Source organism: Ipomoea triloba, chromosome 4 (assembly GCF_003576645.1).
Source record: "Ipomoea triloba cultivar NCNSP0323 chromosome 4, ASM357664v1".
Taxonomy (NCBI): Eukaryota; Viridiplantae; Streptophyta; class Magnoliopsida; order Solanales; family Convolvulaceae; genus Ipomoea; species Ipomoea triloba.
The window spans coordinates 21,163,409-21,176,435 of record NC_044919.1 but is presented as its reverse complement, the minus strand read 5'-3'; the positions used below and the strand labels follow the sequence as shown (position 1 = coordinate 21,176,435).

The 13,027-nt window shown below is 34.6% G+C and overlaps 1 protein-coding gene across 1 annotated transcript; it reads left to right on the top strand.

Annotated features, from left to right (window-relative positions):
• The first annotated feature begins 8,511 nt into the window (after window positions 1–8,511).
• On the top strand, window positions 8,512–10,367 carry LOC116015204 (uncharacterized protein DDB_G0271670-like). Its single transcript, XM_031255228.1, has one exon. It carries the CDS (start codon window positions 8,800–8,802, stop codon window positions 9,958–9,960), a length of 1,161 nt encoding a protein of 386 aa, XP_031111088.1. The 5' UTR covers window positions 8,512–8,799; the 3' UTR covers window positions 9,961–10,367.
• Window positions 10,368–13,027: the final 2,660 nt, after the last annotated feature.

Below are 13,027 nucleotides of genomic sequence, written 5' to 3'. Positions count from 1 at the left end.
TGAGGTATCGAACCTAAACATCCTAAGTTCAATACACACGAGAGGTTGAAAAGATTTGCAAAATCTTATACAAGTCTATTCACCCCCCCTCTAGACTTGTACCCCATCCCCTTGGGACCAACAAGTGTTAGAATATTCCGTCGCTAATTTCCGTCATTATATGTAGCGACGGATACTATAGTCGCTAATTTATTTGAATTGAAGTTCATTTAGCTTGAACTTAGTGACGGAATTATCCGTCGCTAAAATTTTAAAAAAATTAAAAAAAAAATTTCCCACAATTAATATCACGTACCTGCATTAAATCTATTATATTAAAAAACATAATCTGAGCTTGTCAAATATATTAAGCAAACATAATATTAATAAAGTTCCAAAAACAACATCAACATAAAAAAACATAATCTGAACTTGCCAAAATAATAAGAAACAGTGTCAAACAACATCAACAACATCCAAAAACATAATTGAGCTTGCCAAATATATTAAGAAAACATAATCTAATCATCTCCCAAGTCTTCGTCATTTGAATTAACAGAATCAGTAGTTGGAGGTTGTGGCGTAGAAGTGGTGGGTATGATGCCGTTGCGACGCAACTCATCCATCAAACTTGCAATCTGAGCTTGCATTTGAGACTGCATTTGAGTTCTTTCAGCTTGTAATTTAGCCTCCATCTGCTGCATTTGAGTTCTTTCAGCTTGTAATTTAGCCTCCATCTGAGCCTCCATCTCAACTCGCATGGTATCTAACATCTCCATCTGAGCCTCCATCTCAACTCGCATGGTATCTAACATCTCCTTCATTGTATCTTGATCAACTCGCATGGTATCTAACATCTCCTTCATTGTATCTTGATGAAATTGTGAAGTAGCAGATGAACTACAACTATTGTCCTTGATAAATGAGGATGTCTTGGTTCCTAAGCCATAAATACGCTGCTTTTTTACCCCACCCTTGGTTCCTAAGCCATAAATACGCTGCTTTTTTACCCCACCAACGGTTCCTAAGCCATAAATACGCTGCTTTTTTACCCCACCAACAACATCCACATACAGCTGTGACATGTTTATAACTGGTGGCTCAGTTGACCCTTCCGCCTCTTGCGTTGCAGCATCATGTCGTGCTTGTATTTCTTCCTACAATTACATATTTATACAAAATAAAAGAAGTATACAAAGACATAATAATTTGATCTATTTTACATTATACTTACAGCAATTTTCTTTGACCTTTCATCAACAAATGCACCATTCTTCTTTTTGTGCATATGCTCAAAGCACTCAAACAGATTAGGCTCCTTTTGAAGTTCATTTCGCTATTAAACAAACAAAAAAAATAAAATGATGCTTAAACGTCAGGCCTATCCCAATATATATAAAATAAAATTTTAAGTTAAGTGTATTACCAATTTGTGATAGTGCTCAATAGCAGATCTAGATCCTCCGGTATGTCGGGAACATCCAGTACCTGGTCCTGCCACCTCACTCATCCTATTCTTCCACTGTTGCTTAGATTTAGCTTTAACGTCAGGCCTATCCCAATATGCCTCCCAAATGCGCCATGTATCTTCATGTATACAAGCTGGCTTCCCAGTTGAAGTTCGGTTTGACTTAAATTTTGAGACCATATCTGTATACCGTATGCCTGCTTGTGCTAAAAAAGCTTTACGAACATGTCGGTCAATAGACGCATCCCACTTGTAAAATTTCTGTAACATTACAAATTCATTAAATATAAGATTCCAGAATAAGAAGTGATCTAATGACTACATGTCATATTGTATTAAAGAATAATCAGTCATATTTAACAAATAGGAACCCACAAGTAAGAATTCACATGGGAAAGATTTACAAATATTATTAATAGTTTTTGAAAATCTGAATAAAGGACTACAAACTAAAACAAAAATTAGTGAGGCCAACTAGAGTAAGATAAGTAATATAAACAGCAGAAAGAACCACATCAGAAATTTTCCCTTAACTCCATTCCTCTTTCAAGTGTAACACATGCAAGCAGTGAAAGAAATGCAAAGGTCAAACAAAGATTCACCTCAAACAAAGAAATGCAAAGGCAAAGTTATTGACAGAAATTTAATAACAGTCTAACTTCAAGAATTAACCACAATTTTCAAAATCATATCGTGAATTTACCTTAAATTCCTCAAAGTATGATTTCCTTGTACTCATTAGGTATATTCTTCCAAGTATACCCTTCAGGATAGATCCTTTGCATGAATACTGTTTTCATTGTAGTTGAACATTTATGAGATGGTATCAACATGTACATATATAAGAAATGAATAAAAATAAAATAATATACACATAAATATAAACATAATAAAACATTTCTACATTTTTACCTCCCATCCTCTACATGAACAATAGGCAAATTAGGACCAATAGATGATCCTTCAACTGATGAGGATGTGGGTGGAACAGTAGAGTCTGATGGAGATGAAATCGGCAAGCCAGTTGGTGAACCAGTAGAAACAGGTGCTACATGATGTTGTGTGTAATGTGGTGAGGGTGAATGTGGAGGTGGTAAAACGAAGAGTCTAGACTCCCCGAGTGTTGTGTCTCTCAAGGATGGCGAATGGGAATCGAATTGGTGTGTTGGCATCTAAGAGGTTGAAGAGAAAGAGTTAAGGAAGTGCTAAGGATTGGATTCATTTGTAAGAAGGGGAAGTTTGATAGTGGTTGTGTAAAACAAAGAAAAGTAAGGTGGAGATTGGGGCTTTAGGCTTTTCCATGTTGTTTATCTTTGGTTGGTTTTGAGAATGCAAGTTGTGGAATAGACTAGGGAGTTCATGGCACATCACCAAGTGGCGTCACACTTTGGATTCCCACATCCTCATTCGGTTAGGGCATTTCATCGAACACTTTGTCTACCACTCCTCTCGGATCTTGTCCTTTCGGACTAAGAGCGGAGATGTGGATGAGTGAGACCCGTGGGTGGCCGCTATCGCGCGCACACTCACTTCCTTTGGGTTTGCTACCTAATGTGGCCACAAGAGGCACAAAGCTTAAAGAACATCATCCACACAAGTTCAACATCCATCAAACAAGCATTTCACAAATCAAAGCAATAATATTAAACATCCACATAGGTCTACCAAGGGGCCACCAATCCCCTATCTAATCTACTCTAGCATACTAAGAAACAAGAAAAGGAAAAGGAAATTCAAAGAAACAAGTATTGAATTAGAATTTGAAGAGAATGGTTATCACCCCTTGAAAAAAAGGGGATCTTACAACCTTGATCTTGAATCCCAATCTTCCTTCTTGCCCTTGATCTATTCTAACTATGAATGGAAGGAATTTTCCCCCAAGACGGGAGAAAACCCTCTAGATCTAACTATCCTATTCTATAAATTTTTTTGATCTATCTCCTTTCCTTCTTTTTTTCCTTCTTTTTCTTTTAGGTTTAGGGTAAAAGGGATTTATATAGGTGACAAAGAAAAGGAACAAATTTCCCAAAAAAGCCCTTGGCCCGACAACGCTAGCTCACACGCGTGTGAGTGGCGTGGTGGCCCTCTGGAATAATTCCACGCCCAGCCACACGCGTGTGAGGCTGCATGGGGCGCTACTGCATTTCGGCTTGTTTTGTCATTTGCTCTATTTTAGCTTCAAATCCCTCTCCAACCTGTGAAATACTTCAAAACTCTTTCTGGAAATGTTGTTAGAAGAAATTGATCGCATTTGAGCTGAAATGCATGCAATTGTTGTAATTGGATGTCAAAACGATGCGCTTTTAATCTAATAAAGACCCCTTATAGGTGCTATCCTTGGCGCTTATCACTACAATAGGTGGAGACACCACAGTAGGAGGAGGTGCCACAGGAGAAGGTAGTGCAGACGAGGATGGGCTAGAACTCGAAGGTGTAACCGATATACCTTGTCCACCTCCTCTTATGCGTCCGGTTCTACTACCACCTCGTGTCATCTAAAATAAAATATAATAAAGTTAAATAACATATAAATATAACATACTATTTACTATTTAAATGTGATGGGCTAACTAACAGTACCATTATCACTATCTCCTATTATTGAACCTCTACTTGAGTCATCTATTTCTTCCTCTAACTCAAGTTCATCTTCATTGTCACCATGTTCGCCATCAAGTTCTATCACCCCACCATTTGGGTCATTTAAATGTGATGGGTCTTCATCTATTTGCATGAGATCATGATTGTCGGTAATTTCCTCTTGAAATGGTCCAGGTATTAGTGATTTTTCAGAAGATATAGATGATTCAGGAACTTCTACTTCAGATCTCGCTTTAATTTTGCACACAACCCACCAGTCAAGCTTGTCGCGACGCAAACTTGGGTATGTACAATAATAAACCTGAGCTGCTTGCATTGCTAGAACGAATGATTCATAGCGATTGAATCTACGCTTATGATTAACTTCAACAAGTTTATACTGGGAATGAACCTTCATGCCCACAGTTGTCGGGTCAAACCACTCACACTTGAATAATATTGTCCTCTTGACTGGTAAGCCAGGATACTCAACTTGTACAACTTCTACCAATCGGCCATAGTAATCACTTTCATCTATACTATAATTTATACCTTTTATGCAAACTCCACTATTCATTGTTTCTTTAGTTCCACCATAACCAATGGTGTGGAATTTAAATCCATTCACATAATACCCTGAATAGGTATTAACACCTCTTAGTGGCCCTTTTGCAAGATCCTTTATAAATTTATTTGAAATATTGTTTGAAGGATCATGTGCCTGTACGTATAATACACACATAATCTAAGTGTTAAAGTTTATTAAACAATTTCAAGCTCAATATAAATAATATACAATTCTTACATAGTCATTGAACCAATTTGCAAATTCATTTTCCAATTTACCATCGATGGTAGTACTGGAAATGTTTGGTTGACTCCTCTTTAACTCCTCAATATAAACCCTTTAAAAAAAATTAATGGGTTAACATTTATAACACATTACATAAGAAAAATTGAACAGAAGTGAATTCTTACTCAATAAATGGCTCCACTTCTGAACAATTTAACAACACATAGGTTTGAGCAGCTTTAAACTCTTCATCTGTCATATATCTCGCTTTTGATTTTCCAAATGCTCGACCCGGATACTTAAATATAGAAAGAGTTTCTTTATGTTCATCAACTACATATTCACTACTATCCGCATTTCGAGGGACATTTCTGTGTTTCGTGCTAACATGGTCCTCAAAATAGTATGAACAGAACGATGATGCTTCTTCCACCAAATATGCATTAGATATAGAGCCCTCGACCTTCGCTTTATTTTTGACATTATTTTTCAATTTTCGAAGGTATCTAAACAAAATTCACATATATTAGTAACAATTTTATTATATGTTCGGAAACATATAAAATAACTAATAAAAATCGTACCTCTCAAATGGATACATCCACCTATATTGAACTGGACCAGCAATCCTTGCTTCGTAAGCTAAGAAACTAGGAGGAAAAATTTTAAAGTTGTGCACCAAAATTGATAAAACTAAAAAATCTAGGGACCAAAAGTGATATTAATTCAGAATTTTATTTACTCTTACATAATCTACAAAAGTTTAAAGACATTCTATAAAATTTCTATAAATTATTTTAAAAATCTATCATTTTAAAAGTATACAAGAGATTACGAGAATAATACAACGTATACTCCCATTACTCCGTATAAAATTAGACAAAAGGCAAAAACTTGTTTGAGACCGTATCACCGTGAGGCGGGTCAGGTCGGGTCAAAATACAAATGTAATATTTATACACACAAATGCCATACTTATATGCTCAAATATAATACTAATCAGGAATACAATTTTTGTTACTTAGGGTAAATGTAATACTTTTAAGGGAAAATATAATACTTTTACATTTCGATTTAAAAGTATTACATTTTTGGAATAAGGTTCAAATTGGTCACTAAACGTAACATGAAAGTGCAATTAGACCACTGAACCAAAAAAAAATTGAAATTAAGTCAATGAACACTCCAAATGTATGCAATTTCACCTGATAGCAGGTTGTCATACATTTTTTCAGGTTACTTGCTTACGTTGACGGTGAGTTGACATTTTAAAATTTTTTTTAATAATAAACTATTAAAATAAAATATTAAAAAATTTAAAAGATTTTTAAAAAAACACACACACACACCTACGGCTACCCCCTCTCAACCCCCCCCCCCCCCTAAATAATACTCTTGCCATCTTGATAGGAAACCTGTGGATGAATCAAATTTAATTAATTATTATTATTATTATTATTATTATTATTATTATTACTATTATTATTATTATTATTATTATTATTATTAGGCAAAAGGGTCAAATAGGCCCATGTACTACCATTGATTGTTCATCTAGCACCATGAACAATGTTTTAAATTTTAGTATTTTCATATAGGGCCCATTTTTTAAATTTCGCCCAGGGCCTCCAAAATGTTTGGACCGGCTCTGACTACAGTGTACTACACTACTGTGTATGTATAGTGGGGTATTCAAAATTGTTCGGCAATGAAATTCCATGAAAATTGATATATGAAAATTAAATATAATAACTTAAGATATTGTATTGGGTAAATTTTATTATTTTTTAAAAAATAATTTAATTTTCGTATATCGATTTTAATGGAATCTCATTGTTGAACGACATTGAATAGCCCGCTATACATACACAGTACACTGTACTTGAAACTTTATATCACAACTTTGATCTCTGCCCTATTTCATTGCAAGAAATCATCTAAAAATACAATATCTTAAGTTATTCAATTATCCAAATATCCAAAAATATTAATTTATTTTTAAAATAAAATAAAATTTGCCCAATACAATATCTTAAGTTATTATAAAAATAATTTAATATTCATATATCGATTTCAATGAAATCTCATTGCCGAACGATAGTGAATACCCCGCTATACATACACTGTAGTTAAAACTTGAACTAATGTCATTTTTGGTCCCACGACTTTTTAGGTCTTATCACTTTTGGTGCACAACTTTAAATTTTTTCAATTTTGGTACCTAACTTTGTTATTTTTATCAGTTTTGGTCCTTCCGGCCAAATTGATGGCAAAATGTTGCAGAATTTTATATTTTAAGGACAAAATCATTATCCCAAAGAAAGATCTTCAATATCTAAACAAAAGAAAAATCATATTAAGAGAAAAATAAGGATTTGTCAATCGTCGATGCTATAAATCTCATAGATCTCTATCTAGTTTCTGTCTGTCTTCCCCATTATTTGCGCCGATAAAACCTATAAATATGATTTTACAGTAATTTTGTTTAGATAATGAAGACGTTTCATTGAGATGACGATTTTACCCTTAAAATATAAAATTCGACAACATTTCACCGTCAATTTGGCCGGAAGGACCAAAACTGATAAAAATTTTAAATTTAGGGACCAAAATTGAAAAAATTTAAAGTTGTGCACCAAAATTGATAAAACTCAAAAGTCGTGGGACCAAAAGTGATATTAATTCTTAAAACTTTATATAGCAATTTTGATTTCTACCCTATTTCATTGCAATAAATTATTTTTTTCATTAATGAAATAGGGTAGAAATCATCCAAAACATCCACATAAATAACATGTCATCATTTTTTCTAATTTTATTTTTCCATGTCATCAAATTAGATGGGTAACTTGTTAGAAATAGGCTAAAAATGCTAGATGAAAAATTATTAAGAGTATAATGGCCTAGATGGACCATGTTTTAGTTCATGGTGCTAGATAAACAATCAATGGTAGTACATGGGCCTATTTGACCCTTTTGCCTTATTATTATTATTATTTACGGAAACTCAACTTCTCTGATAAAACAAATTTTGCTTTATTATGGTGTGTGTGTGTTTTTATTTTAATTTTTTAAATTATTTTAATTTTTTATTTTAATAATTTATTATTAAAAATTATTTTAAAATATCAATTCACTGTCCACGTAAATAAGTAACTTGATGAAATGGATGGTAACCTGCTATTAGGTGAAATTGCATACATTTGGAGTATTGTTTTTTGTTCACAATAGCCTAATTGCACTTTCATGTTATGTTCAGTGGCCAATTTGAACATTATTCCTACATTTTTCATCAAAAGTATTATATTTTCTCTTATATGTAAGGGGCACTTGTCAACATTACTTATTATGATAATGTAATACTTTTTCTCTTATAACTAACAAAAATTGTATTCTTGATTAGTATTATATTTGAACATATAAGTATGATATTTGTACATATAAGTATGATATTTGTATGTTGATTCAACCAACTCGACCCGTCTCACGGGTGAGACGGTCTCACGCAAGTGTAACCCTAGACGAAATGATACATAATATAGAATTGATTTATTTTAAAGAGGGAGATAGAGTATAACATTGGGGTCAAATCCATGCTTTTGCCAAAAGTGTAGACATTAAAAAAGGTTTTTGGTGATGGCCAAGTTAGGGCTGTAGAGTGGCTTCCCTTTTATCTCTAGTGTTTTGTTTGAGTTTAATTATATAGGTTAGTCAGGTATCCACGTGCTCCTGGGGACTACCATCTCTTCTTCAATGCCATTTTTCTTTTCTTTTGCAATTTTCCCTCGCCGCCTCCTTTCACCACTATTTCTCCATTCTCCACTGGAATCAACTCTTCTTGTTCTACTAGCTCCCACGCTTATATGAATCAAGAAAATACAACAGAGGGCGTGTTGAGTTTATTGGTTTCTGGGATTTGTGTAAAAGCTATCATTTTACCTGTTTGTTTGTTTGTTTGTTTGTTTTGTAGTGTGTAGAAATGGTGATGGAAGGGATTCAAGAAGACATGGGTGAAGGCAATATGCTGTGTACAAACCATCCATACAAGAATACTACTCCGGGAGGGATCTGTGCTTTTTGCCTTCAAGAAAAGCTTGGGAAGCTGGTTTCTTCTTCTTTTCCCTCAGCCATTTTCCCTTCTTCTTCATCTTCCTCGACCCCTTCTTTTAGATCTGATTTTGGGGGCCCAAACAACATCGGTTCTTCTTCTTCCTCTTCTTCTACTACTCTGCCCGTGAAAAGCATCAGCAAGAAAGGCAATGAGTATCAGTTTGACTCTATCAGGAAGTCAAGAATGCCCTTTCTGCTGACCCAGAGGAGGAAGAAGAAAAGCAATGGTGGTGGGGTGGTTTCAGGTTCAGACTCCACTGCTGCTGTGTTCAAGAGAAGCAAGTCCACTGCTACCCCTAGAAACAGGCTAAACTTGTTGGAAGTTGAAAGGAATGGAGGAGAATACAGCCCTCACAAGAGGGGTTTCTGGTCTTTTCTCTACTTGCCTTCCAAGAAAAGTGGTAATAATAATAATAAAGACTCCACCTTTGCATCATCATCATCTTCATCTGTGAATGGGTCAATGAGGGGGGCATCAAGGGAGAAGAAAAGGGAAGAGTTTGTGGCGGTGGAGGAGAATGATGAGAGCCCTGATGATCAAGCTTCTTCATTTGATAGGAAGGTGTCAAGATCCAGATCTGTGGGCTGTGGAAGCAGGAGCTTCTCAGGGGACTTCTTTGAGAGAATCTCAACTGGTTTTGGTGACTGCACTCTAAGGAGAGTTGAGTCCCAGAGAGAGGGGAAGCCCAAAGTTCATCATAGAACCAGTGGGGCCTCAGGCCAAGATTGCATCAAGGAAAGAGTGAGATGTGGTGGGATTTTCAGTGGCTTCATGATTACATCATCTTCATCTTCTTCCTCTTCATCATCTTATTGGGTTTCTTCTGAAGAAAATGTGAATGGGAATGGAAAGCCAGTGGGGCATCATCAGCAGCTTGCCCATGGGAGAAGTAGGAGTTGGGGTTGGGCATTTGCTAGTCCTATGAGAGCTTTTACAAAGACATCAAGTGGGAAGAGAGAAGCTTCTTCAAACAAGAACACAACTCCTAACTTGGCTGCCATTCCTTCCTTGTTAACTGCCAGGGGCTAGGTGAACTACATATGGAGTAAATTAGCTAATACTACCTACTATAAACACATTTAGTTTTCTAGTCTAAACTATGTTTCTTGTCTTGTCCATGTTAATCTGTGTGTGTTTATTGACCTCTCATCTCTTTCCTAGTAAAAGTTTATGTTAATGTTGGTGACATTTTATTTGGTTCTAGTAGTAGTAGTATGTTGTTGCTTTGGATTTGGATTTGGATTTCGTTGACATATGGTTCTTGGATTCATGTAAGTGGAGGAGCTTTTGATGAAACACCCAAATCATGAGTGATGTCTCCTTTGATCTTTTTGTTAGGCAGGACAATCCAATTATCAAATCATGTAATTTGCTTATATGAAAGATTGTTATTATGTCACTATGATGATATATTATCATGGCTTATATTTTGCCCATTTGCTGCATGTTCCCTAAGAGAACCTATTAATCTTGATTCAGATTCATTTTTGCTTATTTATCTCAAGGAATCTACTTTTACCATTGGACTGAAACAAAACAAGTTCTAGTCTCAAACTTTGATGCATATTTGGCTTTGTGGTAGTGTAGTAGTTGAAGTAGAGCACCTTTTTTTTGTTTTTTGTTTTTTGTTTTTGTTTTGTACACTCTTACTTATCTATAGTATCTGCTCAACAAATTATACCAATCTTGATTGAGATGAGACTCGAACTTGAGTCATTCTTTATGGAAAGCAATAGTGATGTCATCAAACCAGATTATTTGACTAGAGAGTATGTGTGCAATCACAATCCTAAAGATTGTGGATCCATTCATGTCTTTTTCTATGAGCTTCTCTAATGTTAGTGTTGTCTATGTGATGTTGGACAAAAGCCAAAAATATTGATAAAGAAAGAGTTGAAGTCATGTGAGTTGGTGTTCATGTGCAAAGTCATGGACACAAACCAATGATTGTCATAAAAAAATTTGAAGTCATAAAGTTGGAGAGGAAGACACAATGCTTTCAACTTTTAGTCAAATGTAAAGCACATGCTTGGTGGATAAGGACACATGTGAGGAGAGGGTCTGAATCAAACGGGTGCAAATAAGCCAAATGTCTATGAAAGCCACCTATTGCTTAATAAGCACTACATTACATGCTCTTCTTTCTTTTCTCTATTTCTTATTTTGCATCTCAGATCTGCCAATTAAGTATTACTGTCTTAATGCTAAACTAATTATAATAATTAGCAGTGAAATCACAAGCTCACACACTAACATGGCATTTGGGGGACAGAATAACATAGAATTGGTTATTCTCTTTGCAATGGAATAGCCGTTCCTAAAAGCTACATGCGACTAGTTATTTTTCCCTTCGTAAGAATAGTTAATATATAATATTATATATACACATGTACGCCGGCAACCAAATATTGTAATAGAATTTCTATTCCTTATAAAATTTTAATCTTGCTCTTTTAATTTTCATTTCGTGATCCAAATACCAAATAATTAAAGTGAGAAATTGTACATTTCGTCCCTAAGTTATATGATAATTGTAGAATTCGTCGCTAATTATTGGTCATGCTTAGTTTTTGTCGCTAAGCTATCATTGGCGTTGCACTTTTGTCAATTTACTAACAAAACATTAGAGACAAAATTTGCAACGTTACTATAGCTTAGGGACGAAAACTGAGCACGAAAAGTTAATAAAATAGCGAAAAGTGAGCACAACCATTAATTAGGGACGAATTCTACAATTACCCTATAACTTAGGAATGAATTCTACAATTACCCAATAACTTAGTAACGAAAAGTACAATTTTCCCATATAAAATCATGTGTGTCCCATATAAAATCATGTGTGTCAAAATTAATACGAAGTAACATTAATAACATTTCTTAGTCGTAACTAGGTTGTTAGGAACATTTGTAATTTAGATTTTGATGATACCAACACATAGAAATTTTAGTCCCTTATTTTATTTCATTTTTTAGACTTAGGGTCTATGCTCTCTAATTCGAATAGTCCAAATGATTAACTTGAGAGGTTATGTTTCGGATAGACAAAATAGTTCGAATGCTAACCCAAATGGTTACGTTTCGGACAACCAAGAGAAAACCTCGAAGAATTGAAGGTCATAAGAGTTCAAGACGAAGAGTCAAAAAATAGAAGATTTCCAAACCAAAAGGTTGCAAAGGCCGAATGGTGGAATGACCTAACTTTCGAGTAAAAATAAGAACGAATGGTAAGGACAACCATTCATAACCGAGAAGTAGCAAAGTGTTAACGTTCGAAATGTTAACTTGAAGAGTGCCAATTAACCATTCGAAAAGAACCGCTTGAGACATTCTTTGAGCTAACATTTCGAAACCTTAAAACACTAGTGTTTTATGGTAGAATATGACCAAGGCAAAGACAATACTAGGTACACATATTAAAGAATATTTTCCTAAAAAATCATAGACATTTGTGTAGAACAAAGAGATATATTTAGCGCGAATTAAGTGGTCTAACAGCTGAAAAGTCTGACGCATAAAGTTACTTTCCGGAAAATCCATTGATATCTACCAACTGGGTAATAGACGTTTGAAATGAGTTTTCCTCTAACGGATCCTTTTCAAAATGCTTATAAATACCTTCTGTTGACATAGAAAATTTGATGATTTTTAATATTAAAAATATTTGAATATATTTGGACAATATTGATATTATCTAATTTGTTTAATTAGATAATATCAAAAGAGTTTGAACTTATCAAAACTCTTTATCCTACAGTTATAAATATAAATAGAACATATCATTTCTATGTATTCATCCTAAGAAAATCATAGAAACAGCTTTGAAGCTTATTTAGAGATCATGATCATGAAAATAAAAGCCCCATGATCTTGAAAGTAAAAGCTCTTCCATGAACATTATGCCTATCATGTTGATCCAAACCTCCAATTGAATATCAAGTCATTTGAACCCTGAGGCCCTTCAGAAGAACAAACAGATAAGTTTTTCTTTGAAGATCAACCCACTTGAAATTCGGAGGCCCTTCAATGGAGTGTTCAAGACATCAATTGAAGAATCAGATGACTACACAGAGATCTTGTACCCACACCGCATTGATAC